This window comes from Apus apus, chromosome 7 (assembly GCF_020740795.1).
Source record: "Apus apus isolate bApuApu2 chromosome 7, bApuApu2.pri.cur, whole genome shotgun sequence".
Taxonomy (NCBI): Eukaryota; Metazoa; Chordata; class Aves; order Apodiformes; family Apodidae; genus Apus; species Apus apus.
In genome coordinates, this window is record NC_067288.1 from 22301679 (window position 1) to 22329406 (window position 27728).

The 27728-nt window shown below is 56.9% G+C and overlaps 2 protein-coding genes across 6 annotated transcripts; one reads left to right on the plus strand and one right to left on the minus strand.

Annotated features, from left to right (window-relative positions):
- Nucleotides 1–5108: 5108 nt before the first annotated feature.
- POMGNT1 (protein O-linked mannose N-acetylglucosaminyltransferase 1 (beta 1,2-)) lies at nucleotides 5109–21638 on the minus strand. 5 transcript variants are annotated; one of them, XR_007890042.1, is made up of 22 exons: nucleotides 19130–19833; nucleotides 17057–17165; nucleotides 16542–16657; nucleotides 16175–16240; nucleotides 15633–15746; nucleotides 14839–14956; nucleotides 14440–14538; nucleotides 13816–13943; nucleotides 13108–13178; nucleotides 12712–12787; nucleotides 11297–11380; nucleotides 11138–11179; nucleotides 10871–10929; nucleotides 10268–10340; nucleotides 9840–9968; nucleotides 9383–9508; nucleotides 9164–9228; nucleotides 8754–8798; nucleotides 8440–8575; nucleotides 7850–7959; nucleotides 6507–7563; nucleotides 5109–5455 (listed from the first exon to the last, which is right to left on the minus strand). XR_007890042.1 is itself a non-coding variant. In XM_051624974.1 (22 exons), exons 2-22 carry the CDS (start codon nucleotides 19244–19246, stop codon nucleotides 7461–7463), a joined length of 1986 nt encoding a protein of 661 aa, XP_051480934.1. In that variant the 5' UTR covers nucleotides 19247–19312; nucleotides 21621–21638; the 3' UTR covers nucleotides 5109–7460. The 5 variants fall into 5 exon arrangements, 4 of the variants coding, with proteins under 4 accessions (XP_051480934.1, XP_051480932.1, XP_051480933.1 ...); XM_051624974.1 differs by adding an exon at nucleotides 21621–21638 and having other exon boundaries at nucleotides 5109–7563; nucleotides 19130–19312; XM_051624972.1 differs by adding an exon at nucleotides 20243–20295 and having other exon boundaries at nucleotides 5109–7563; nucleotides 19130–19312.
- Nucleotides 20444–26773, plus strand: LURAP1 (leucine rich adaptor protein 1). Its single transcript, XM_051624975.1, has 2 exons — nucleotides 20444–20704; nucleotides 24054–26773. Exons 1-2 carry the CDS (start codon nucleotides 20489–20491, stop codon nucleotides 24741–24743), a joined length of 906 nt encoding a protein of 301 aa, XP_051480935.1. The 5' UTR covers nucleotides 20444–20488; the 3' UTR covers nucleotides 24744–26773.
- Nucleotides 26774–27728: the final 955 nt, after the last annotated feature.

The window sequence follows — 27728 nt, forward strand, 5'->3', positions numbered from 1 at the left end:
CAAAGGGGGATGTATCTACATCTGTGCCCACATTCTGCCAGCCCTGATCCTGTCACTGTGTTGTCCCCTGAAAGAGGCGCTGGCTGGTCCCTGCCCTGGCATGAAGCACAGCCTTGTTAGTCCCCAGCCCTGGGGTGGCCAGGACCACCCTCTACCCCTTGTCATTTCATGGCTGAGCCCCTCTCCATGCTGTAAAGAAAAAGAAATAAATTTTTCATCTTGGATACCAATTATTTTCTGGAGGTGCTCTCTGTGCTGCCTTCCATCAATAACCCCTGCTGGGGGAGCACAGCAGTGGGGGGACCCCCCAGCCCCATGAGCTGCACGCAGGCAGCACAGCCCTTCCTCCAGCCTGCCTGCCCTTCCTCCAGCCTGCCTGCCCTTCCTCCACTGTAGCTCCTCACTTGCTTGGGTGCTTGGAAACAACTAGTTTGGTGTTTGCACAACAGCTGGGGAGTGGTGGGGGCTACCATTAGCCTTGCACCCCTGCCCTTTGGCTCAGCCCACTCAGAGATGCTGGTTCACTTGGTTTAAAAGGCAGGGCTGGCTCTGGGGTGTGTGTGTGTGCACTGGTGTTCTCATCAGCCCTGGGAACCCCAAATGGGTGGTTTGGGGAAGGTGTCCTGCCAGCTCTATCTCCAAGCATCTCCATTCCCCAGCATGTAATGCACCCAGAATCCCTCAGTGTGTGGGGATGGTGGGGGGTCATGGGTGGGCTGGGAGGGCTTCCAGTCCCCCTCTTTCCCCAGCATCACTCCTTGCCTGGTTTCGGTGCCAGCCAGTCATTCCATCTTGAGCATCCACTCACTGTGCCTCAGTATCCCCATTTCAGAATCAAGGCCAAGGTGAGTAGTTCTGTGGGTGGGTGTTGTTGAGGGCTGCTTCACCCTGTTTTTGACATGAGGCTCCCTGGTTGTGGGGCAGAGTGTGAGGGCCGTGGGGCAGTGAAGGACAGGCAATTAGCAGTGGGGTGGGAGGCCGGTGTGCAAACAGCTTCCCTGTGTTCCATGCCTGCCATGGCACCCCCTTATCAGCTCCTGCACTGGGTACAGGGCTGTACGGGGGCACAGCGAGGTCCAGTGTCTCCCCAGCACTGTTTGGCACCCTGGCAGGAGCAGCTGGGTGGCAATGGGACAGACATGGGGACCTACTCCCCACCCCAGGTGACTCAGCCCTGGGGATGTGGGTTCTGGCCCTGCCCCAAGGTGAGGTGTGGGGGGGAAGCTGCCAGAAAATGCCTCCTCTTCCTCCTCCTTGTTGACAGGTGGGGGTCCCAGTTCCACCATAAACTGGTGCATAATGTCAGGGCTTTTACTTCTCTTTTCCCTGGCTGAGCACACGGGATCTGCCTGGACCCTGGTGCCCAAAGCCCTTCCTGGAGGTGTCACGGTGCCCAGGAGCTGCGTGGCTGCCAAACAGCACCAAGCTCTGCCAGCTGGCACCCAGCTGGGTGCGACTGGGCACACCTGGCCTGGCTGTGACCCCTCTGCTCCCTCTTTTTGGGGCTGCCTTGCAAAGCTGACTCCTTTTGCCACCATCCCCCCGGGGCGGAGCAGGTGGGGGCGATGCCTGCTGGCTGGAGGCTCCCGGCCACACACCTCTTCCCTGCCGCGGGGTTTCTCTGGGCCAGGACAAGCAGTTTCTGCAGAGCTGAGTTTTGGCAACAACGCTCCAACCACCAGCTTGGCTCCTCCCCTCCACCTGCTCGAGGAAACTTGAAGGACCAGTTTCTCCTCCCGGATGCGTTTCCTCCCCCGTCACTCTTCCTGGCTCCAGTGGCAGCCAAAGGGTGACAGCAGGAGGGTAAGCCTGGCTGGTGCTGCCTCCCTGGTGCTCCTGCTGTGCCCCTGCCCTCTGCTTCCCACTGCCCAGGCACTGCTGGAGCTTCCAGGCTCCCTGGAGGAGACCTCATCCGAGCTGGTCCCCCACCAGCCCTGGCATGCACCCCAGCTCACTGCCCCATCCCTGCCAACCTGCCTGGGTGCCACCATGCCTCTCTGTACCCTGTAACTCTTGGGCTGATTCTCCCAGACTGGCACCCCTGGGTGCCTGGCAGCACCCCAAAAGCTGACAGTTCTGCCAACAGAGCATGAGGCATGTCCCCAGGAGCATTTAACAGCAAACAGAAACTTCCTTATTGCCCCCAGGAAGGTGTCCTTGGACTCGAGGTGCCCAGGAAGCTGCCAGGTGTGTGTGCTGGGGTGGGGGTCTCCACTTTTCCACCCATGACAGAGTGGGGGACAGCAGGAAGGTGAAGTCTCCCTGGCAGGGAATGCAGGCAGTGGGCAGTGCCCTGCTGTGCCTGAGCCTGGATCACTACTATCTTCAGCTGTGTACCCTGGCCATGGGTGGTGCCACCCACAGTGGGCAATAACCCCTGCGCGGGTGCTGACCCCCCTGAAACGGCTTGGAAAGAAACCCTCTGGGATGGGCAGAGCTGGCAGGAGCAAAAGGCAGGGTGGCTGCATCCAAGGCAGACTTTGCTTTTCTCCTGGGTTGGATTTGCCACTCTCCTGGCTCGGGTGGTGATGAGGATGGCAGGGGGGGGACCCTGTTATGCTGGGGGACACTGGGCAGCAGAGCTGGTGTCACCATCAGAGCCAGACATTTGGTCCCCATGCTCCAGAGTTTGCTCTGTACAGGGAAACAGGGGTGCGCAGAGACCCCCACCCACCTGGAGTCCCTGGGAATGCTGTGGCATCTCTGGCCTCATCCCATCTGCTGTGGCTCCACAAGCCCCGAAGCGGTGGGGACTGGCCTGGTACTGCTGGATTTCCCCCTCGTGCAGCAGCCTTGGACCTTCTTCCTGCAGGAAACAGCCACTTGGAGCTTACGCATGGAATTTCCCCCTGCTTGAGGGGTAGGATTGTTCTTGGCTGAGCTGCTCTCTGGGAGGCAATGAGGAAGGGGCAGGGGGCTGGGTTGGGTAGGCTGGACTCAGCCCCCTGCAGCGTCCTTCCCAGTGGTGTGTTCAGCTTCCCCGTGAGAACAGGGTGGGGACAATGAGGGGCTGGAGCCCCTGGCAGATGCCTGAAGATGCCTTTCACCCCTGGCAGCCCCATGGTGTGCTGGCTGACGTGTCTCCCCACCACGGATGGTGCCAAGCATGGGCCAAACTCCCAGGAGATTAGCAGGGCATGTTTGCCACCAGCATCACCTGCCCCAGGGCAGGAGCAAAGCCCTTGGTGGCAGAGGGGTGTGTGCTGGCAGGGAGTGGGCAGCACTCAGCGCTTTGGGAAATGAGCTGCCCCCTCCCTCCTGGGAACTGGCTTTGGTGGGGGACAGAGTGGTCATGAGTGGGAGGAGGAATTGCAGCTGTTTGGATTTGTGCTGCTAAAGGAAGTGAATGGGAAGGAAAAGCAAACTAAACTCATCTGGCACCAGCTGCCCAAGGAGCACCCACTGTGGGGCACTGCCCCACACCCACCCTAACAGCCAGGCCAGGATGTTCCCGGACTGGGGAGGAGAGGACATCCTTGAAGGGCATGGGCTGGCCTGGGGGAAGAAACGAGGCAATGCACCCTCTCCTTGGCACAGCCCTTCCCCCTCGCTCCCTTTCTCCTCCTCCCTGCCCCAGAGATAAAGCCTCTTGTGTGCCCACACAGCCCCAAGGGCGCGTTCCAGGCAGCTCCTTCCTCTGGTCATTTGTTGGGATCTCAGAGGAGACGATGGAAGGGCTATTAAAAAGGCAGCAGGCAGGAGCTGACATAGAACCTGGGCTGTTAAACATTAACACCACACCAAGCAGAACACGGTGTAATACGCATCGCAGCAACAGTCCTGGGTACCCAGTTGAAGATAATTCACTGCAGACTGGTGCTGGGAGGTGCAGCAGGGGATGGGGACAGGGATAGGGACAGGCTGGGTGCAGGGGAGGGATGCCCAGCAGCCAGGAGCAAGGGGAGAAGCCAAGCAGAGCTCCTTTCTGGGAGCTGTTTGGGCACCTTGGCGTTGCAGGGCTTTTTATAAAGCAGAGGGTGCTGAAAAATCAGGCATCAGCTCCGTGAGCTGGGATGCAGGTGGCCTGAGCAGTGTCACTTCCGCCCACTCACAGATGGGGACGGGGCCATCATGCCCTAGGCACTGTCCTAGCACTTCCAGCATTTACATCCCGCTGTCAGAGGGAACCATGTCTGGTATCCTGGATGATGCTGGCTGGAGGGTGCTTCCTTCCATCTGTGGGGCACGGAGGGACCAATGTGCTGCAGGAAGGGTCAACCTGGACCTTGTATCCCACACCCCAGCCCATCATCGGAGCATGGGGACTCTCCCTCCCTGGCATAGAGATCCCTCTCCAACAAGCATAACGCATAAAAATAACCACCACTAGCAATTATGCAAAATTGCCCTTCTCCTCCACCCCCACCAAGCTCTGCAAAGGTCAAGTTTCATGCCAAGGCTATTTTGCTTTTGTTTAATTATCAGCCAGCTCCTGGGACACAGAGCAGCCCAGACAGGTTCTCCTTTGTATGGCTGCACAAAGCCAGGGAGGTTGGGCTTTGGGGGGGAGGGGGGCATGGTGGGACCAGGTGAGACCTGGGAACCCACAATTTGGGGTCCTTATTCCAAGACCCCACTTCTCTCAAAGGAAAGAAACCCAAATCTACCAGAGGCCAGAAATGCAGCCCAGCCCTACAGGGCTCAGACTGCTGGATGGTGGGGTGCAAACACTGGGGCTGGAGGCTTGCTGCCCACCACCTAGGACAAGTAAACACTTCATCCCACTGACCCCAGAGGGGACACCAAACCAGAAGGTCTGTATTTCTCTGAGGACAGCACCTGGAGGTTGCAGGGGGTGGGAGCACAGTGGCTGATTACACCAAACAAGTCCCCATTCATCTGGTCAGTTTCTGTTGGTTGCTGAAGATAAAGGTGATAAAGCTTGAGGAGGAAACAGCTCACACACCTGTGCCAGCTGCTTGAGAACAGCACAGTGGACCTCTACTGGCAGGGGAGATGCAGGGCAAGTGCCTGGGGCCACTGTTAGCCCACAACCAGCCCTGCAGTGCACAGGGCAGAGGTGCCAGAGGACAGGGGTCTGTTCTTTCACAGCAGATGGCCACATGCCAGGGACTCTAGAGCAGGCCAGCCATGAAATACAATGAGGCTCAACAGCTTTGCAATGTTTAATCTTGAAAAAATAATTTGATCCAGAAAGCAGCAAGCCCTGGGGATGCCCACGCACCCAGTCCTACCACAGCTGCTGCACCAGAGCCTCGCTGGAGGAACAGGGAGGGACAGAGAACAGCAGCCAGCAGGCCCATGGCAGTGTGCAGAGAGGGGAGAGATTGAAGCCCACCAGTCAAGTCCTGCTGTTGCTGAGAGCAGGGAGCCACAGCCCTCTGGTCATGGCCAGGAGGGCAGCAGAAGAGAAGAGAACTTGCATTTAGCCATTCCCTGGCCATAGGACCACCTTCCCCAGCCCCAGGAGGAGAGAGGAAGCCAAGCCTGAGCCCTGCCAGAGAAGAAAGGAAAGGGGTGCATTTAGTTTCAGGGAGAAGGGGAACAGGGCCTTGGGAACAGGGATGCCAAGGAAAGGGCATCATGGTGGTGAGCTGTGCAAGTTTTTCTGAAGCAGGGTATGGAGAGCAAGCTGTTTTCCCCGGGAAGAAACAGATTCCCTTTCCCATCGTGCCAAAAGGACCTGCAGAGAGGCCACCTGCCCACTGGCTGCCAGAGCAGAGTTCCAGCAAAGGGCAGCACTGGGGGTGGCAGACAAGGGCAGGGCTGAACCCAAGCCCAGTACCACCATCTCAAGGGTGCCAACCTGCACTCTCGTCTCCCTTCTACATCCATCCTGTCCCTGCTGCTGGGACAGACGTGTAAGGGACCACAGGGGCTGGAGTCCCTGCAGCCACACTAGAGCTGTGCTGCATCCACACAGAGCTCATTTTGGCCCAAGAGGAGCAGATTTCCTGTGCTGGACAAAGGAGGAAGAAGGGGAACAGAGGATGGAGCCAAAGGGACAAGAGACAAACCTTCCATGACTCCTCCCACAGACTGAGAGCTCCCAGCTCTCCACCCTGCTTTCCTCCTATCCTCCCCTCCCCACAAGCAATAAATAAATAAGTTAGTGTAGTGTAGACCCCGATGCTCAGTTCACAGTGAGAAAATGAAGGGGAAGAGCCCTTGCGACCACAGCAAAAGGGGCTGAGCAGCAAATCCTTTTCCCAAAGGCAAACCAGAGCATAGCATTCCTGCCCAAGCCTGAGGAAGCCGGACAGAGAACAGATCTCTTGCTGCATGGATAAGACAGGGAGATACACTCAGCAAGGGAACCAGGACTGCCCCCAATGGGGGAGGGAATATTGGTACCAAATGACTGGGGGCAGGAGGGGGCCCTGGAGTCCTTCCTAAGGCACGGGAGAAAGGTTAGAGACCCCTTCCTCTCCCTACCCAGAAGGGGTGTACCACAGCAGGACAGTCAGGCTGCCCATCCCAGCTCAGCTCACTGCCTCCCTGCTAGCAAGATACCATGGTGAAGGGGAATATTCAGGAGAACAAACCTGCTCTGCCTTCAGCAAGAGCTGGCCAGGAAGGAGGGAAAGGCAGGGTACAGTACCACAGGCAAGGATCACACCAGAGCACAGCACCTCTCACTCCAGAGGACCCCAGTCCATCCTGCCCCTGAAGCCAGGGGGATGCTTGCTGGCTGCTCCCATCTTGCTCTGCAAGGCACTTACACCCCCTCTCCCATGACTCAAGAGGGCTGGGCTGGTGCTCCCCAGAGTGAAGGTGAGTGAAGATGGTGACCTGCTTCCATCTACAGTCACCTCCAGCTCCCAGAACCACAGGTAAAGGGGCACCTGACCACCCTCGTGTTGGGTACAGGGTGTCCCCTACACATCCACAGCAAGTTCAGCTCCTCTTCAGCATTCCCTTTTGCCTATGAGCTGGGGCTGCACCAGTTGCTGCAGCCCAAGAAGCAAAGCCGGCGTGCAGGGAGATGTCCAACCCAGCATACAGTCTTCAAGGTGCATCCACTGCGCAGAAGATAGAAGAAATGTTGGATGATCCCCTCTTCACCACAGTGTTCACCGCTGGGGATGAAGCCAGCCAGGAAGAGTTAATAAATAAACACCCAGCTGGCAGGCTGCAGCACTTCCACCCAAGCATGCTGCCTTCTCAGGACTTAGGGACCAAAAAGGGAAGCAGAGGTGTTTCTCAAGGCCCCCTTTAGCCCCCAACTGAGTATCTCCTTCCTCCAGCCTTGCCCAGCCAGGGTGCAACAGGAGCAGCATTAGTAAAGAGTCTCTGTTAAAAAAAAATGAAATTCCTGGGATGGGAAGGACCTTGTCCAGTGTGAGGGAGAGGGAGACCACCACAGGGGGCTGGAGGGAGCCCAAGCTGAAATGGGAGTCCGTGTCCTGCCACCAGCCTCCAAGAGCTGCTGCCACCTGTCTCTGCACCATGGAGGTCTCCATCTTCTCCCAGTCTCCCTCGCTTCCCAGCTGCCAGTCTCACGTCTGCTCTGCTGCAGCCACCGCTGGCACTGCCACTGCCCCCTCCTCCTTGGCAGGGGGCTCCATGTAGATTGGTGTCACTGATGAGGGCTTCTTGGACCTGCAGGTGAGGAGGTTGCATGGGAGCAGGCAGATGTGGTGGTCTCCCTCAGGACCCCCACTCCCAGCAGCACTGCCTGCCTTCCTGGAGTGACCTCCTTCTGACTAGGACATCCTCCAGCCCTAGACACAAATCCTGTCCCCCTTCCACCCCAATGATTCAGAAGGGAGGCGATATGTCCCAGGATTGGGTTGGGACAGAAGCAGATGATGCAGTGCCCTCGGCAGGGGACAGTGCTGTAAGGATGGGAGAGAACTACCCCAGTTGCTGTGGCCCCAGTACTTACGAGTAGGGGGAGGCAGGGACCCCCACCACGAGGAAGTGGTTCTTCTTGCGGAAGAGCCTCCACAGCCCCTTATGGTTCCCACGGACATCCAGGTCCCAGATGTGGAGGCACTAGGATGGTGGGGAGGGGCATCAGAGTCTGGGGACAGACACCAGGGCCAGATATCCCCTGGCAAGGGAAAAGCCACATCTGCTGCCCCTCACCATGACACAGCAGAGGGGATAGCACAGTGACTGGGGAGGTGCAGGACAGCACCACCCCAGTCACTATCCGTGAGAGAAGAGGGGGAACCCATTCCCATCCCTGCCTCAGGACAGGGGGTCTGACCACCACCTCCACCATCCAGAAAAGCTCAGACCCTGGGGTCCCACACAAGGTCATAGGATTTAATCTCCACCAGCCAAGCATCTGCCCTGGATTACCCAGTGCTTCTGTTAACACCAAAAGCTTAAATACCACCCAAGGGCAGCAAGAATCCATTTGCTGAGCTGAATCCCAGGCAATGGACAAACCCAAGAACAGGCATCAGATGTTCCCCAGCAATGTTGAGATCAGGGCAGGGGTCAGGACCGGCTATGTCAGGGCCTCACCTTGGCAAGCTGAGTCCAGGTGGCGAAATCTGCTTCCTGCTCCATCCTGATGAACATGACATAGACCTTGCCCTCAGTGTCGGGCACAAAAGAGTCCTCACATGGGTTCTTGCTGTGGTCCAAGACTTCAGCCTCACTGTGGAAACAGAACAGGGAGTGAGAGCGGACCTCACCTCCTCCCTGCTCCCACTGCAGGGCACTTCAGACAGGCAAGTGGTGCCTGGGGATGCCAAGGCCACCTCCACCCTTTCTTCTGGACTGGTTGGTTCACTCAGCATGCCCCATGGTCTCCCAACTGTCCTGAAGGCACTTACCCCAGGAGCCGATGAATTTCAGTCTCGTAAGCATCCTTCCTCAAGCTGTTGGAGGAGAGAGCAGAGATCAGGGCAGAAACAGATAGCTTGACAAGCAGGGATCACCCCAAAATGATCCAGTCTTAAAACTGCCCCAGTGTAATAAAAAAAAGGTAGGTTAGAACCAATGATTGGAGAGCAGAGACTGCCACATAACCTGGAGGATGAGACAGAAACAGGTGAGCCTTCAACATGTCCATCAGTGGCACAGGGTGGCTGAATCCAACTTCACAAAACCCACTGCAAACATTCCCCAGGGGCTGGAGGTTATGGCTGTTGCTCCAGAAGGAAGTGAGACATCCCCAGCACAAGGGGACAAGGGGCAGGTCAAGCAACTGTTTCATCCAGATCTCATTCTGACCAGCACTCACCTCTCCACATTTTTAAACTGGACGTTTGGAACTGTGTTGAACTTGTGCTTCTTGAAATAGGCTTCCTGGGAGGAAGAGAGAAAGGAATGAAGGAAACAGGGTTTGGTCTGGAGTCAGCAGCATTTAGAGGTCACCTCAAGCACCTCTGCTACCTGGAAAGGTGGCTGAGTTGGAGCTCAGCACCAGGACAGGGCCTGGGGGCTGAGGGAGGTCACTCACATGGAAGTAGCCGTTCATGTTGAGCCCCACGATGCCGAAGTGGTAGGAGCGCGAGATGTCAGGGATGATGCATTCCCGGCCCTTCCGCTGCTCCGGCATCCGCATCCACATGTCCCAGTCCCAGAGCTGAGGAGGGGAAACTGCCACTCACATTCAGGTCTGAGGACATGATTTGGTAATGTGGCCCATCCAGGGACCTTTCTGGTTGCCCATGCCATCTCTAGCCCCTTTGGCCCCAGCCTGCCTGGGCTGTTCCAGGCAGCTCCATGCCTGGTTATGTGATCCTTAAGTTATTGACTGTCCCTAATCCATTCTGCTTGGGCATCCTTCCCAGTGGAAGCTCAGGGAGAGCAAGGGCTCCTCCAAGAGCTGTACCCACAGGGACTGGGTGATGATCAGGGGCTGCTGACAGACTGATATGGGGCTGCAGAAGACAGGGTTCCTCTAGGATACTCACCTTTTCAGGGGTTGGCCACTTTGGCTCCAGCTCCTCCTTGTACAGGCTCTTGCGGAGCACCCAGCCCAGGCCTGGCATGGTCTCCACACGGTACAGGAGCGAGGGGTCCTCAGCTGTGTGCTCATAGCCCTGCCACATTAAGGGGAGCATTCAGCACCCTGCATGCACCCCTACCCTGCCAAAATAGGAGGCAACTTGCTCCATGGAGCATGGAGACCTCCAGCATGGGGAGCAAGGGACAGCCGTTGGGAAGCACAGGGCAGAAACAAGGTGGTGATTTGCAGGAACAGTTCAGGGCTGGGGGGACAGAACCACTTAGGATCATGGTGGGTGAACATCACACTTTACAGACAGAAATTGGACCCCACCCTGACACAGGAACAATGCAGGGCAGACATGTCCCTGCTCCACCACCTTCACTCACCCACCTGGTCATTCCAAGCTGAGATGCAGTACAGGCTCTCATCTTCCTCCAAAAGGTGTATTGACTGGCTCAGAAAGCTGAGGAAAGAGTTGCCCAGTCCCTGGTCAAACATCCTTCCCTCAGGCAAACCAAGGCAAATTCTCCAAAAAGGGACAAGCCACCCCCCCACTGCTGGGACCATCTGAACCACGATGTCGGTGTGAGATCAGGGGAAGAGCACCCAAACCAACTAAGCTGTATCTAATCATGGAGAAGGGACAACACTGTCTCCTGCTCCATCAGGGTCCATCCTCCTTATGAAAGAACTGAAGCCCTGGAGATGTTGCCCCTTTCCTCTTGCCATGGAGAAGTCCTAACTGTTTTTGTACAGAATGGATCATTGTCCCTAAGAAGCAAACCAGGAAGAGATCCCAGACCTTGAAGTCCCCCTGCACCGAGTGCCAGGACAGTGGACTCAAAACCTTCTGCAGGCAGAGCTCAATTACAGCTGCTGCCTGGGAAATGCTCAGCTTTGGACAAGTGAGCTACAGCACAGCAGGGATCTGGCTTCTCCTGAACAGCCAGAAAGGCCCCACCCAAACAGGAGCTCAGGGACCCATAGCTTTACCTGAAGAAGTCAACAGAAATGTCAAGGTCTTCCTCCAGAACCACAGCAAATTTAGCATCCTGTAGGGCAAGGAGAGCTGTCAGGAGGATAGGACCAGGAAAAAGCAGACACCAAGCAGTGTCTCCCTGTATTGTTCCCTGCCAGACAGGACCAACTCAAGCGCCTGCATGACAGGGGTCACAGCTGCCATGATCCCAGGGAAACCCTGCATTGCCTTGCTCCTGTGGGGAAGCAGCCAGACAAGGTGCAGGCAGAGGTGTCACTCACCGGGAACAGGTTGAAGGTTGCAGTCAGACTGGCTTTGTAGTGCTGCAAGAAAAGACACGATGCTGCCAGTGATAACATCAACCCTGACCACAGGGAGGGGGGTAGCCTGGCACAGATGCAGGGCTAAGCCTCTCTAAGGATCTGGGAAAGCCCTCTCACCTGGGAAACTCTGGCATTTTTAATGCTGATGGGGGTATGCTGGATTCCTGAGAGGCCAAACAGCTCCACGACATCCATTGGCTCCTGCAAGGGGAAGGTACAAGGGTCATCAAACACGTGGGTCTCCACACATTCTTCCCACCCCTGCCAGTGTCAGCTCCCTGGAACAAGAATAATATGCCTGTGGGATCCCCTGCACAAAGCTGTCCTCTTGAGGGCAAGTGAGGCTCAAAATGATGCTGTGTTGCAGATCCCACAGCAAGGAACTTGTCAAATCTTCTTGGCTTTTCAGTCCTTAAGTATCACCGTAAGTTTCTGTCAGCCCTGCTAGTTTGCAGATGCAAAGTTGTATCCAAGAATATCTGAGGTGCCCAGAATTCCCAGGCCCCCATTTCCACAGCGTGGAAAGTAGGCAGGTATAGAGCCAGGAACACCTAAGAACTGCTTAATGTTGAGACCACAAACAACTTCATTTTCTCTCAGTCGCCAAGAAAGGGACCTCTCTGACCAAACACACCCACACTGGGGGCAGAAGTAATCCACATTTGGGCTGACATATCTCTGTCCCAAGAAGGCCTCACCAAGGCCTTCTCCATCCCCTTACTGTCCATCCCACCTCCTACCCACAAAGGAGAGAAGGAGCTCCCATTAGACCAACCATTCCCCCTTTCCCTGGCATCCAGCATGGCAGCACAAGCATCCAGGCTGCCCCCTCATAGCCCAGGGATGCTGCTCTGGTTGCCATGGCAGTGGATGCTGCTATCTTTAACCACTCTGATGTACTGCAGTAAGAGCCTGCATAAACAAACCAGCTCCCCCAGCCCCACAGCCTGGCAGTGGTGGGAGATGCCTGCAAAGGAACAAGCCTGTTCCCTTTCCAGTCTCCATCACAAGGCAACCAGACAATACCTCATGGGCTGCTGCAGAGATGAGGGCTAGCAAGCTCCTCTTCCTGGCCTCAGCTTTCATGACTCTTGCGAAAAGACCATTTTGGGTCTATCTACCTCTTACTGAAGAGTAGGGATGGACAGGTACAACTGGACTGGTTTGTTCTGCTTCATGCAAGGAAGCTGGATGGGAGCTGTTACACCCTGACCCTAAACAAAGGGCTGGTGATAGTCATGAAGCAAGAAAAGGGGATGTGGAGAACAAAGCATGACCACCTCACTCCTGCACACCAGCCCCTTTCTGATGTGGGGATGTAAAACCTGGGCTTTGGGAAAGGCCAAAGCAGCTTTATCCACACTCTGAGCTGACTGACTGTGCAGCAGAGGGAAAAAGCAGCATGACCCACAGCAGGAGATAGGGGGAAGAGGCTCATAGCCCACCACCCATCAAGCACTGGGCCAGCACGACATCCTCTCAGCAGGAGGGACCAAAGAGGTGGTGACAGGGACCTCTGGGGGTGCTCTCACCTCATAGTACCCATCAATGAAGACTGTGATCATCTGTGGATTGACACCCTGAGCCGACAGCAAGGAGCGCAGCATCCTGGGGAGAGATGGAGCAGCCTGAGCACAGCACAGCCCCAGTGGGCCCAGGGGTCCAGCAGGGGGTATGGATCCCTTCAGGTGGGGAAATCCCTTCAGGTGGGGGATAGGGTGCACAGTAGGGGAACAGGACCTGCTACCCCTGTGCTCTTCCCCTTCCCATGGCTAAGGACTTTGGGATCTGTCCAAGCAGGTCCACCCATATCCCTTGTGGAACCCCTGGGAGAGGCTGGATCCTGCCAGCTGGATGAAGGGAAGGCTTGGGCCACTCCTGGTCTTGAGGTGCAGAGCAGAGAAGCTGTGTCCCCTGGCAGTGCTTACCTGTACAGGTAGTTGGGGCGGTTCCCTGCAATAACAGCTACAGGCACATCAAAGACTTTATTGTCTTTGAGCTGCAAGAGAACAATGTGTGTGAGTGGGGCTGGGGGAGGACATGCCAGAGAGCAGGATCCAAGGGGTAGGGATTTGTCCCGCTGTTCAACAGTGGGGCTGCAGAGTCCTGCCCCTTGGCTCAGGACCACACTGACCAACCAGGACTGCCCTCAGCGTTGCTGGAGACCCTGCCAGCTTCCCCATTTCATCCCACCTCAGACCCAGCTCCCAAACCCAACCTGTAACCACCTGCAGATCTTTGTCCAGACCCTTCAGACTGTGCCAAGGACAGCTCAAAGGTCGTTGTGGACTTGGAATTGCTAGATTAATGGTCGGACTTGACACTCTTAAAGGTCTTTTCCAACCAAAACAATTATATGATTCTACAGCTGCTCTGTCTCCAAACGTACTCTGCTGCTCAAGCTGAGGTTCCTAAAGCCATGGTAACCTGGCAGCTCAGGGGAGATGCAGGGCAAGGGAACTTCTCTTCCACAGCATGACCGTACCTTTGCTGGGGTCAAGAGCTTGCCCAGGGACAGTTTGCACCACCCAGCTGGTTCTTAAGGACAGGCCACTGCATATGAGCTACAAGCACACCTGATCCAGCCCAGCCCTCCCTGCTGGAGCCTTCCCCAAATACTCAGCCCCTGCACTCACAGGGTCAGGGTTGAACTCGATGGGTGTGGGGTCTTTGCAGCTGCAGACGCTTCCGTAACCTTCCACTTTGCTGCAGAACCTCTTCCTGCGGCGGTTCAGCTCGGTGTCGGGCCAATGGCACTCGGCTTCTGGAGGCACCAAGCAGGAAAAACAGACTGCTCATCCCCATGGCCTCACCTTGTGTGCTCCAGGCTGCTCTGTGACACAGACAGCTCTGGGCTCAGCCATCACTGAGCCAGTCCTTATTACTATGATCAAGCAACGTTTCTGGATGTGGGATAGAGCCACAGGAGCTATTCAGAAGCTGCTCCCATCATATGGCCTCTCTGAGTAATGGGCCATGTTCAAGGCCAACAGTTGAAAAAAGAGTGGATCAGGCCTGGTTTTGAGAGGTGACAAATGGCCTGACCATGTCTCCACTTCCTCTCCCTCACCTTTCTCATCAGCCATGCCTGGAATTGCCATGGGAGCAGGAAGAAAGGGAGCTGGACCCATTTTAAAAGTTACCATCCCCATCACAAACAGCCTTAAATCCATCCTGGATGTTGCTGACAGACCCTTGACTTTGACATAAAACCACCAAGAGCAGCAGGCAAACATCTGGCACTGCAGAGCACTTCCTACCTTCCACAGATGTCAGATGAACTTCTGTCTTCAGCAGTACAGGGTCACCCCACGTTGACAGGGCAGGTGACTTGGCATGCTTCTCCCCGTATACTTCCCCTGGAGCAGGGACACAGAGTCAGGATTGCCTGGAAGGGCCCATCCCTGTTGTGTCAGGGCATGACCAGAGGCTGTAGCTCAGTGTGGCAGCTTGGCACCTTTTCCCACTGGCCTCCAGTGAACTGCTGATGGGCCATGCTTTGCTTCCATCCCCTCCCTCACCCCCAGGAATGGAGTTGCCATTCTCTGTAACTTGCTCTCTGCTCACACAGCATGCTGGGGATGGACTGGGCTTATCTTCTCTTGACTTCTCCCCAAAAAAGGAGCCATGAACCCTCTCCTGGCCTGTGCTAGACTCACCTCCCTTCTTCCCCACAAATGTCCACATGTCTCTCCAGCTCAGGAATGGTGCAACTTGGCTCCCCAGACTTTTCAGGACATTCTTGGCTGTGTCCTTGAGGTGAAAGGAGCCTTCATCCTGCAACAAAACACAACCCTGCAGCTGAGCTCTGTCTCCTCATGCAGACAAGGAAAATCTCCCACCAATAGCAAAGAGGTACCGGGATCTCTCCTACCCTTGAACCAGCTGAGCCAGAAAACTTCAAGAGCAGGCTCCTAAGGCCTCTGTGCCACTAAACCTGCCCAGTGGCTTCACTGTGACCCACATGGAGGTCAGAGGAGTTGTGGACTCCTGTTTCATCAAGATCAAATTGTTCTCAAGCAGGGCCATGTGTTCAGCAACATTTCACACAGCTAAACTTGAAACCTTGAAGGAGCACAGTGCTGCTCACACAGCAGCCCAAAGCTAGCACATTCCACATTTACCCCCAAAGTCTGTAACTAGGACCCAGAAGGGTCCCACCACATCCTTACATATCATCATGTCCATTCTCCACCTAACATCTTGTTTACTGCTGCAGACTCTGAAACACCTGCTTTTTGCTCACCTGCCTTCCTAGACACACAGCAATAACTGTAGTAATAAGGTGGGAGAAAGAGGACAAGGGAGGTGATACAGGCAGGAGGCAGAACCCAGTGGGGATGTGACATCAGCCCTGGGAATGCCTGATGACATTCAGGAGGCAACTGCCCAGAAGAGCTCTAGGGCATCTTGACTCAAGTTGACTTTTTCTTTTGACACTAAGGTCACATACCTTAATGGTGAAGATCAGGATCCGGCCCCGTGCAACCATGTTGAGGAAAAGTACCATGGCTTCATCTTCATGGGGAGAATAGGTGTCAAAAACCCTCTTGGCCATCACATGACCCTGTTGGTATTCAAACGTCAGATGGATCTTGAATGCTAAGCAGCCAGGACACAGAATTATGGAAATCTGCCGTGGAAGCCTGAGCAACACAATGAGTTACTTTTCTGGTATGCCAGGGAGTTAGTCCTCTGGAAATTCAGCCCTTGGGCCTTCATGCATGACGTGAAGTGCACAGAGATCCAGGGGACAGCATTACCCAACCTCACAACTCCTCTCCTGCCTGCTCCCCAGGGACAGCTAGGCAAGCACATAAGAGACACTGCTGGAACACTTTGGGTGACCATGTTGAGCTCTGGAAACTACAGGCAAACAAGCATTCCAGAACTTCTCTCCTGGCTGCCCTTTGCCTCAGGCATCCAACAGTTACAGAACAAGGAAAAACACTGCCCAGTAAGGAAGACAAGCACAGGCAGGCAGGGATGCTTTACCGTGGCCTGATTTAAGACGATGACATGGATCCCTCTTCCCTGCTCCCGAGCCTCATCTTCCAGGACCTACAAGAAGCAATAAGAACCATATGTCAAGATCTCTTATTCCCTGCCCATTCAGCTCAGTAGAGCCCCCAAACAAGGGGCAAGTCTCCTGTGACATTTTGGCTTTGCTCGTGGCAGTGACGGATGCCAGAGTAGAAGACAATGTGGGAAAACACCTCCACAATCCTGTAGACAGGAGGGGGATCCACTCTTGACCTTCTCACCAGCCACAGAGTTGTCCTCACCACCCGCTGACTGAGGCTTCACCCATTCAGCTCCACTCATCCTCTGCTGACTGGGACACTTAGCATCCACCACTTACTGTTGTCCCATCCACAGCCACGTAGACCTTCGACCGGCTGGAGTACACCTCGACATCCAAGACCTTCTTGTTGCTGACAGGGTGCCTAGGGACCTCCACATTCAGCATCTCATCATCTACAGGGGAGAAATTCCCAGTCTCAACCAGCCAAGACACCTCTGGCTTGTCCTTGCTCAGTGCTAGGCCAGCCAAGCCAAGGGGGTCATGCCCACCAGGTATCCCAGCCCAGCAAGCCATAGGTCAGAATCTATAGGAACAGCAGCTCAGGGCAACCCAAAATGGCAACAGGTCTGGCCCCAGCTACCCCACACAGACCTCTGCAGCCAAACATGCTGAAGCCTTGAACAGACAGACCAGGAATGGGAACAGTCTATTCTATTCACTTTTATTAACCCCACATGCACAGACCTGTCTTTAATGCTGTAGCTGGTCACAAGTTTGCCCCAACTCATATAAATTGCCTCCCACCCTCCTGTTTCCTTGTTTCCAAAGAAAAGCAAGACACTGCCCCTTACCATAGTCCTGTGCAGACTCCTCTTCTTCCTCATAAGCAGCTCTCCTCGTGTCCAAGATCAGCTTGATGTTCACAATCACAGTCACAAGCAGGAAGAGGACAGCACCTGTCTACAGTGCAGGATGCTTTGTGTTACCAACTTGTGAATAACAACCCCACGATCAGGTCACCTCCTTGGCAGAGGCTGCCAGGCAACCCAAGGAGATCTTGCAAGGGATCACAGACATCTGCCATTTCCCCTGTTTTCTTTTGGGAAAAGGCAAAGAGAAAGAAATACAGGTGATCAAGTTTTAGGGTGAAAAGCTCTCATCAGCTGGAGGGCACTGAACTCTTGATATATGTGAATTAATCTGCTACCAACATGTCCCTGCTTCCAGACTGGTGGGCAAATTGCTGCTAAAATATTGCACCAAGGTTGAGGGTCTCCTCATGCAGAGTTTGGTAATTCAGAGTTACAGCTCCCACAGTAACCTTAACCTCTGCCTCCCCTGCAGCATCTCTTGTCTCTCCCTCCACAACCAGAGGATGTATCCAGGATATTCAGAGGGAGAGGAAATGCTGTGTGACTAAAGCAAGGCAAAGGCAAGAAGCTAAGGTCTCTTTTGGAAAACCACACTGTGCTACAGGTTGGACAGAGCAGCCCCAGCCTTCCTGTCTGCAGCAAACCAAGGCAACCCACATGGATGCTGACACAGAAGGAACAGCTGATGTTACGGGAAGGTCCAGGGTTCATGGAGCACTTCATGGGAACCCTCAACACGAGCATCACCATTTCCCATGGTCCTGTTCCCTGAACAAGGGGAGGGAGAAAACACTACATCATTTTTACAAGCACATTTGTTTATTAAGTTGCATCTTGGTTTTGTCTTCCCAGTTTCAGTCTTTCTGCTGGTATTTGGACTCAGCATAAAACAGAAACTACTCCATGCTAAAATGACCTCTTCTGAGACAGAGCCACAAAGGAAACCTTGGACCACCAACATCCCATACTAGGAAATGACATGCCTGCAGGTTTAAGCTGCAAGAGCACGTCTGGTCATGGCCAAGAGGATGGTCTTAGAGCTGCAGTGCTGGCTAGGGATGCAGGATGGCCTGAGCTGAAAGACAAGGCCTCAGCTGAAGCAGCTTCTCTTTACTTGACCAAGGGAGCTTTGCAGGCCAGGGCCCAGATGCTTTTTCATGGTGGAGAGGTGATGGCAGCATGTGGTGACTGCAGGGCTCTGCACAAGGACGAAGTCCCTGCCCAGCAGCCGCAGCCCTGCTCTGAGGAACAGCTCTAGCAGAGAGCTCAAATGCTGCCCTGGACAGTCATGTAGCCAGGGAAGACTTTGCTGTTGGATTTAAGACACAAAGCCCCAAGCAGCCATCACCCTCAAAGGTAACCCTGCTGCAGGGCTCTCCTAGCAGCCTCCAGGCCAGGAGGGACCACCCAGCTCACTGTAGAGCCACAACTCAGCACCTCCCCAGCCACCACCAGGGAGAGAAGGAGAGAAGTGACAGAAGAGCTCACTGCCATGGGCCAAACTCCTCCTGTCCTTATGCCCCCAGACACCCTCCAGGACACTGGCTGAACCAAGGATTAACTGCTTTACAGCACAAGCGACCAAGTCTGTGGCTTTCCCAGACACCAGCTGCCTCCAGGGCACGAGATCCCATTACTAAGCCCTATTTTCTCCGTCCACCTGTTGTGCTTTATACCAGATTTTATATGCAAACCAAACGGAGTAGGGGTGTTTTCCCACTGCAGGTTAAGCCCTGATGTACAAGTTTGGAACCAAGAGGGGAGGAATCAGTCAGGTTTCTAGCTGAAAGCCTCCCAAGAATGCTTGGATAATTATATCTCCTGCCATAGCCACCCAGGTCTATTTGCAGCTGAAAGGAGCTGCCAGGCATGTCAGACCCTTCCACACATGGGCACAAAGCCACTGCACGTAGCTTTCTGAGGGACAAGTTATGCTTTCCCAGCCTCTTAGGTCACCCAGGTCTGCCAGCAGATGCACCTCTGCCCACGCAGCTGCTCCGTAAGGGAGTAAACCCGACAGATTATCCTCCCTAATCCCCGCGGGCGGCTCACCTGGCACAGCTTCCGCAGCGCGCGCTGGTTCATCAGCTTGTACTTCCAGGCCAGGTACCAGCTCCGCTTCTTGTGGGGCTTGATGGCAGGGTTGGGCTTCCACTCGTCCATAGTCATGGGGGCAGCCAGGTGAGGCAGGGGTCAGGACGTGCTCTGCTCCGCTCCCGTCCCCATCGGGGCTCCCTGACGGGACAGGATGGGCACGGAGTGAGGGAGGTGAGGGGCTTCAGACCCTGCTCTCAACAAAGACAGGGCTTGGCAGGAGCAGCGGCCACCAGCGGCACTCACGTGCCACGAATGGCACCCGTGTGCCCCAAGCAGAAGCCCCACGGAGCCTCTCTGCCTGCCAGCATCCACAGCCCCACAGGGCCAGGCTTCTCCAGAGGCCTGTGAGCAGAGCACTGGGAAGCCCCTGAACCCACGGGGCAGCGAAGACTTCTGCTCCAGACCAACCTCTCAGCGCGGCTGCTGCAGGGGGGGGTTCTCTGGAAAAGATAAGTGGCCGAGAGGCACAGGCTGGTGCCACGCCCTGGGCAGTCAGGCGCTGTGGAAGTGCCCTCACCGGCTGTATCGGCCCCCGGGGCCCCTGCCGGGGACAGGCAGCCTCCCCACCTGCAGCGGAAGGGCTGGAGGCGAGACCAGAGCTGCCCCGCAGAAGACCCTGGGGCAGAGCGGCCGTCCCCAGGCGAGGCCGGGCTCCCCGCACAAGCCAGCGGGCCGGGGCCGGAGGGGGAGGCCTGGCAGAGCCAGGAGCCCGGCGGAGCACAGGCCCGCCCCGCGGGACCGGGCGGATCGGGGAGAGGAGGCGCGGGGCTCCCGGGGCCCGCAGCAGGGCAGCGCGACCCGGTGGCGCCGGCGGGAGGCGCGGGGAGATCGCCCCGGGCCCTTGAGGGGCGTGAGAGCCCAGGGCTGCGGGGAGAGGGGGCGAAGGGGACCGGGCGCTCCGAGAGCCACGAGCCCGACGCCGGAGGCGGCGGCAGAGGAGGGCGGGGGGTGGGGCAGGCGCTTCGGCATCGCGGGAAGCTCAGAGAGCGCGGGGTGGGCAGCCGGGAGGTGGGCGGTGCGGCCCGGCCCGGCGCGGCGCGGCGGGGGAAGGCAGGTCGCGCTACTCACGGTCTGCGCGGGGCCGGCGGGGCGGGGCGGGGCGGGGCCGCTTCCGGCGCCGCAGAGACGCCACGGGGGCGTGGCCAGCGCTAGCCCCGCCCCCAGCGCCGCTCTGCGCGGCCCGGCGGAACTCGCTGGTGCGCGGGGCGGGGCGGGGCGGGCAGGTGGGGGCGGGGCCGGCGGGCGGGGCGGGGCCGGGGCGGGGCGGGGCCGGCGCGCGGTGACAGCGCGGCCGCCGCGGCCGCCCCCACCCGCATGGAGGGCGGCGGGGAGGCGCTGCCCGCCGAGCTGCGGGAGCTGGCCGGCAAGGTGGGGCAGCGGCCGCCCGTCGGGCTGCTGCGGGGGCTGCGGGCCGCCGCCGGGACCGCCGCCGGGACTGTCGCCGCCCCCGCACCGCCCGCACCGCCCGCACCGGCCCGCGGCGCTCGCCCGCCGCTCGCCGAACGCCTCCGGGCACTACGCCTCGAGCTGGTGAGTCCCGCCGCACCGGGGGCGCTGCCTGGCACCCCCGCGGTAACTGCGCCCTCCGCCCCGGTCACTGCCTGCCGTCCATCCCTCCGGTAACTGCTCCGCCCGGTAACTACCTGCCCCCCCCGGGGGTAACGGCCTGCCACGTCGCGGGAACAGCCCCCCAGTAGTGCCCTGCACCCTCCCTGCAGTTTGAGGACACCCCCCGCCTTTTCCCCTTTCCTGTTTGGGATAACAGCCCCCAGCTCAGCTCACACTCCCCCTCCCCAGGGCCCTTCTCTGTCCCCCGGCTCACGCAGCATCCCCCCCCCGGGTCCCCCGGCTCACGCAGCATCCTCCCCGGGTCCCTCGGCCCCCTCTGTCCCTCCTCCCCCAGGCCCTGGCTCCGTGGGGTACCGGGGTGTCCCGGGGATCAGGATTTAGGGCAGGGACCTTCCCCAAGGGCACCGTGACGGGTCTGTCCCCTTCCCCTCCACGGCTGTCACCCCCTGGGTGACAAGGCACAAGCATCGCCGGGAGCTTTCCCGGGGTTTGCTTCCTGCTGTGGCGTCTCCAGCGGCTGGTAAAGGGTTGGGCTCCGGTGGCAGCCTTTCCCAGGGACCGTGGGAGTGCCGGTGGCAGCTTCCTCGCCTCCTCCTTCCCATGGAAGGAGCAAATCCCGGCGGTGCCTGCGCCTCAGGGAAACGTGGCGAGATTGGGCAATGGGTTCAAGTGCTGCTGGGGGAAGGGACTCTCCCACGCACACACACACACACACACACACACACACCATCGTTTCCAGTGGGAAATAGTCTGAATGCACCCGCATCCCTGCCGGCCCCCCAGAGACCCCCTCAGCCTGAGCCCTCCCCCCCGTGCAATTCAGCCATGCCAAAGCTTACGCCCTCCCTCCGTGCCTGCGTCTGGGACGCACTCTGACCGGAGGAGAAAGTCCTTGGGCTGCTCCAGGAGGAGGACGTCTTGACCCTGGTCTGCAAGGCTTGGCTTTGGTAACTTCTGCTCACAAAGGCTTTTCCTTTCTCTGCCCTGGCTCTTCTTACCAGCCGGTGAAGAAGTGGGGACACCTAGGGAATGGCACCCAGCTACCCAAAACCCCACACTGGGTTCCCCTGTCTCCCCATCCCCCCGAACAGGAGCTGAAATTCCTCTCCCAGCAAACCTTGTGCTCAGAGGAGAAGCTGGCCTAGGAGGGGCTGGTGGGAGGAGAAAACAGCAAATTCCCACTCTAGCCTGCTGGCTCAAGGAGAATGTTTGATCCCTGTGGCTGGATGTCTCAGAGGGAGATGGTGCCTGTGGGTTTCTCAGTGCTGGGGGGGGGGGAGTGGGACTGTGTGTCCCCTGTAGATGCTCTCCCCACCAGTGCCTGCCCCAGAGAGCATGGGGAGGAGCATGATGGTCCCCCCAGCTCCACCTGTGTGTCCCCTTTGAAAGAGGAAGGGCCATTTGCAGATGTGAGGAAGAAGAGTATTGCAGGATGTGCATGGGGAAACTGAGGCATGGAGCAGGGCAGGGTGTCACATCCTGGAGCAGGGGTCTGGGTGATTCTCCTCCACCCTGTGCCACACACTCAGAACCATGGCCACCTTCCTCCACTCTGGATGCTGCTGCTGCTGCCCCAGGTCCAGATGCTGGTGGGCACCATGTGGGGAGCACTGTGTAGGCTTTGGGACAGGTACGGGGGGTCGTTGTGGTGTTTCCATCAGCACATCTAGAGCATCTGGACCTTGGGCTCCTCCTGCACTAACTTTGCCTTGCTGGAGAGGGCGTTTCTTGGGGCGCAACGGGGGGTCAGGCTGGCCTGAAGTAGCAGCAAATCGATGGCCAACTTTCCAGCAAACAGTATGGAAAGTGGGGAGCATTTCCCCATCCTTTGCTCTCGGGGGGGTTCTTCTGCCATCTCTGACAGCCACAGTTGTACAAGACAGAGAAAAATGGGGAACCCCCCATCAGGGGTTCCCAGCTTTCTTCCTCCCACGTCTTCCCCTTGCCAAGGCCAGATGCTTTAGCAGCGTGTGCAGAAAAGTCCAATGTAGGCAGTTTTTGAAATAGCTTGCCTAGAAAGGAAGTTTCTGTACTTGGAAGCTGGCTCCTGCCCCAGTCCAGGCACATGGCTGCTATTTTTTATTTAAATCCAGCTTGAGGAGCATGGGGAGGGGCAGGGAGTTGGTGTCAGGTCTCTACAGATTGTCCCCCCTTTGTTTTTTTCTTGTCCTCTGGACTGGGGGGTGTCACGTGTTAAAATCCTGGCTGGAGTTTTTCCCAGGCTCCTTCCTCGGATGCTTTTGTCACTGTGCTCGCTGTGGGACCGGAGATGGGGGGTCCCCAGAGACCGGTGGGTCACTGGTGGGTGGGCAGGTGACTCTGAGGGCACCGGATGCTGGGGACTGGGCGCTGTGCTTAGAAATGATCCCGAGGGACTGGGACCCTGTGGATTTCCACTGCGTTGCTGGTGCTGAGGTGTGTTTGTGAAGGAGTCCATGGGCACCTGCAGCTCCCAGGCTGCCTGTACCTGCCCTGCAGTGGGTTTCTCTCCTTCTCCCCCCACCGCTGCTGCCGCCTTATTCCCTTTCCTGGCGAAATATTTGCATCCTCTGCAGGGGAAATCCAGTGGCTTTCGGCGGCCAGTATCACACAGACAGGAATGTCTTGGCATGTGGGGCTTTCCGTTAGGAAAACAGATGTTTCTGCAGCAACTGAAGTTTTGCAAAGAGCTTCCCCTGGCTCAGAGGGACAGGAGCCCGAGGGGCGGGCGGTGTGATCCACAATTCCCATTCCCCTGCACTGTCCTCCCCCGTTTTGGTAATGATTTGGGTCTCAAGCTCCAAATCCTTCTGTGTCACATTGTCACCAGGCTTGGATCAGACCCTAGAAAGTAAATACATGAAGGGGCCTGGCTGAAACAGTCCTGAGAGCTGTTGATGGTCCAGCCAGATCTGAGCAATGTCCCTGTGCTTTCCTGCCTGGTCCCTCTTGCCCTGCCTGCTGCCTCCCAGGGCTTGGGAGATGCTCTGGGCTTAGATCTGCACCAAATGCCTCCACTTCTGTGCTTACCTCTGTCCCCATCAGGAACAGTGACATAAGTGCCCTGGATTTGTTTCTCCAAGAGCACTGACAGCCAGTGAGTGCCATAAGTTGTTGGTCCCTAACAGTGTGTCCTCAGGCCTTGCAGAGTCCCCTGGGATGGTTCTCTGCAGGGTGTTCCCCTATGCTGTACTGTTCATCAAACACCTTGGGAGACTTGTGGCCACCACGGTGACACCTCTGCCGGGATGGGTTGGGTCTTGGGTCCCTCAGCCACCAGGGTCCCCTTGGTGACCCCCTAAAAGCCCTGCACTCTCTATCTCCCTGCCAGGCTTACCTGCGAGCGGTCGACGTGAAGATCCTGCAGCAGCTGGTGGTGGTGAACGAGGGCATCGAGGCGGTGAAGTGGCTGCTGGAGGAGAGGAGCACGCTGACCAGCCGCTGCAGCAGCCTGACCAGCAGCCAGTACAGCCTGGTGGAAAGCCAGGCAGCCTCACGGCGGGGCAGCTGGGACAGCCTGCAGGACCCCAACGACAGGCTGGACAGCATCTCCCTTGGTAGCTACCTGGACACTCTGGCAGATGACATGGATGAATATTCCCAAAACGCCGCTGAAACCACCGTTGCATCCATGCCAGGCAGAGCCCTGGTCAGGGCAGAGCAGGATTGGGTCAGGATCGACCCTGAGAGGGGTCTTGCAAAGCAAGAAAAGGGCAGAGCGGAGCATGAGTGGCCCCATGTGGACCTCTCCCCACCCGGGCTGCCCCAGGATCACCGGATTGCTAAGGAGCCGCCGGTGGTCAATGGGTATTTGGGCCAGCAGCCCTCCTCTTTGGAACCAGGCAGAGACACCAAATTGCCTTTGGGGGCTGGGGAGAGGCTGGGGAAGGGGAACCTGGGTGGGAAGTCTCGGAAAGCTGAGGCTGACTTGGAGAACTGCAAACTCAACAGCAAACTGCACCTGGAGTACGATGCCCACTGGCGCTGGCTCCAGTCTCAGGATGATGTGACATTCTTGTAGCCTGTGGCTTTGCCTTCCCAATCCAGCTCTCCTGACTGCCTGGCTCTGCTTCACTTTGTCTCCGCTTGGAAGAGCTGGGGTGGCTGGGGAGCGGGGACAGGCTGGCTTGGTGGTGTTGCACTGTTTGTTGGACTCCCTGCCAGTGTTTGGTGATGCAGCCCTAAGGGGCAGGATGCCTGACCTGCAGTGAATTTCTGGGAGAGGTGGGATGAAGTGGGTCCCTGCAAACTTAATTTTTGCTCTGGGGTGGTGCCTGCAGGTGGCTGGTCACTCCTCTGTTGTTCTTGATCTTGGTGACAGGGAGGAGCTGGTGGGGAAACTTGAGGCAGCAGGACTTCTGGGACCTTTCCGCTTTAATCCTCAGCCTCCTTTCTTCAAAAACTGGGGACCCTTCCCCCAAACTGGCTACCCAGATTGGGTAGGAGATGCTCCCATGCATTCAAAGCTCAGTGGCACCAGCATGTTTGGTGCAAGCTGCAGGGCAGGACCATAAGCAGGGCACCCCTGTTGGATGGGCTCATCTCCATCATCGTCTTCAAGGGCAGTGTCCATTCAGGGTAGAATTGACCTGGGACACCTGGGGTTTGGCCACAGCACATGGTGGATGCTAAAACCCCCTTCCCTGTGGGTGAAGCCCTGCCTGGTTTAAACACCTCTGTGAAGCCAATCTGAAGCATGATCAGGGCTGTCACCCTGCTGCTCCTGTTGGGCTGGGGAGCCATTTTCCGTGCCCCACGAAGGAAGGCCAGTGGTGGAGACTTCCCTTCCCTGTGTGATTATATGAGAAGGGCAAAGCACTGGATGGGAGGTGGAGATCCAGTATTCCCAATTTGTTTCTGGGCTGTTTCCCAGCTTGGGACCAGGTCCTTCAGAACCCCTGGGATGTGGCAGCGTATAGGCAGCCTTGTAGGGTCTGTGGGGCCCAGACTCCAAAAGGCTCATTACTTTCCCTAATGCGGCTTGATGGGAGTCATGGCTGGGATTCTTCATCCCTGTGATGAACAATGCCAGGTCTCTGCCCCCCACCAGCAAACAGAAACACGAGGCTCCACTGCTGGGGTGGATCTGCAGTGACCCTGGAGACAGCTTCTCTGTCCTTTTTAAAAGCCTTGGTTTCTGCCTGTGCCTTTTACTGCTCACCCACCATTCCTCCCAGCACACTCCTTGTCCCTTGCTGGCTTGTCGAGCATGGCTTGCAGCTGGAGCTGTGTGAGCTCAGGCAGGACCTGCTCCCTTCACTGGACGATGCAGGGAAGGATCTGGGCATCCTGCAGCCCCCTGCTTCAAGGAGAGGGGCTCTTCCATGTGTGTGGATGAGCCTGGAGGGTCCTGGCTTCACAACCTTCTGGTGTGTCTGTCTGTGGCCGAGTGCTGTGACAGCTTTGCTTCAGCCACAGTGCTGTCATTCCTCTGCCTGTGCAGATTGCAGCCTGCCTCTTTCCTTGCTGGGGTGGTGGGAGTGGGGACAGCATCTGCTGAGGTCAATGAGAAGCCAAGAGAGAGGGAAGACCTTGCTGTGGCATTTCCTACATGTGATCTGGCTGTGGTTAGGAAGGCGGTCAGGTGCATGACAGGCTCAGCTTTGTGTCTCAGAAGCAGTCCCTTCAGTGGAAACTACCCTCCGTGCTGAGACCCCCAAGCACCCTCCCTTCCCCTGCAGATCCTCAGGGCTTCCCTGAATGGATATGGAGAGCAGGACAACATCCAAAACTCCCAGAGATGGCATCTGCCAAGGACCTGGGGGGAATTCCAGCAAAATGGGACAGGGTTGCCCTACATGAGCATCCTGCCTGCCTCGGAGCAGCTGTGCTTGGCTTGTTGTTGCCTGCGAGCAGCTCGTGGCTCCCTGTGTGGCTCTGTTGCTGCTGCTGAGCCACCACGTCCCCCAAGTCTGGCTGTCCCCCGCTTTCCTTATAGCCCTGCATGCGATGAATCAGCTGAGGGTCCTGGGAGGAGATGGGCTATGTCCTCCAGTGCTGTTAAAATAATTCTTGACAAAAAATAGCTGGCTTAATAAATGATAGCACTTCTCCCAGGCTGCGCTGTCAGTGCTTTGCTGAGCTCATTGGGAGGGGGTTTCCAGGGGAAGGGGAGAAGCTCCAGCCCTAGACGCCTTGGAGCTGCCAGAAGCAATGCAGGCAGGGCACAGACCACCAGTCCAGGAATCTGTCTCTTCTCACACCAGGGTGGTGACACCTAAAATAATGCTTCCTGAAGCAGCTGAGTACCAGAGCACATCTGTTGGGAGTGAGGATGCTGGTATGACTGGATTTTCAGGAGGTGAGGCTTACTGAGCTCAGCTGAACTACAACTCCATCTACAAACAGCAGCTTCACCCTTCCTGCCCCAAATTTTGTTTGGCAGGTCCATTAGTTGCACTGGGGTATCTGTTTGCTTCCCTTGTTCTGCAGCTGCAGCTTTGGCTCCTGTGGCCTCCTCCACCCAGGACGTGCAGGGTGGCTCTGGGTGTAGGACAGACTTCTCCAGCCTGGCGTGGGGTAGGAGGAGCCACAGTTCTGATTTCAGGCTGTTGGGATTTGCTCCTGGGTGGGTCCCTTTAAAACCATTAGCGCCAGTGCTCACACAAACATCAGCCTTTCCAAAGCAAATGCAAACAGCTTATCCAGCCCTGCCATCCCAGCCTCAGCATCCGTCCCGGCTCCTGGCTTGGAAACCATGAACTTTTGCAGAAGAAGGGGTGGATGCTGGAGCCAGATAGACTCAGCAGGATTTCCCCACTTTCTGCTAGGCCGCGGTAAAAAAAACAAACAAAAAAAACAAAAAAAAACAATGAAGAAAACCTTAGAATCAAAATGCCCAGCCCATTCCTCTGCTGGATTTAGAGCCTGGCAGTTGGGCAGCTGTGTTGCCACAGATGAGCCTCTGCTGGGGCTCCCCTGGGCATGGACTCTTCAGCCTGGCTTACAGGAGCCTAAGTGGCCCATACACCCTAAATCTGGGTATCCCTCAAATCCCAGCCCTTGG

Coding starts and splice junctions, on each gene's coding strand:
- POMGNT1 (XM_051624974.1), bottom strand. CDS start 19,246: ATGACTATGGACGAGTGGAAGCCCAACCCTGCCATCAAGCCCCACAAG. Junction 11,381..12,711: donor TCATTGATGGGTACTATGAG/GTGAGAGCACCC, acceptor TTCCCCTTGCAG/GAGCCAATGGATGTCGTGGA. Junction 7,564..7,849: donor GTCCCTGCCTCCCCCTACTC/GTAAGTACTGGG, acceptor CCTCACCTGCAG/GTCCAAGAAGCCCTCATCAG.
- LURAP1 (XM_051624975.1), top strand. CDS start 20,489: ATGGAGGGCGGCGGGGAGGCGCTGCCCGCCGAGCTGCGGGAGCTGGCC. Junction 20,705..24,053: donor GGGCACTACGCCTCGAGCTG/GTGAGTCCCGCC, acceptor TCTCCCTGCCAG/GCTTACCTGCGAGCGGTCGA.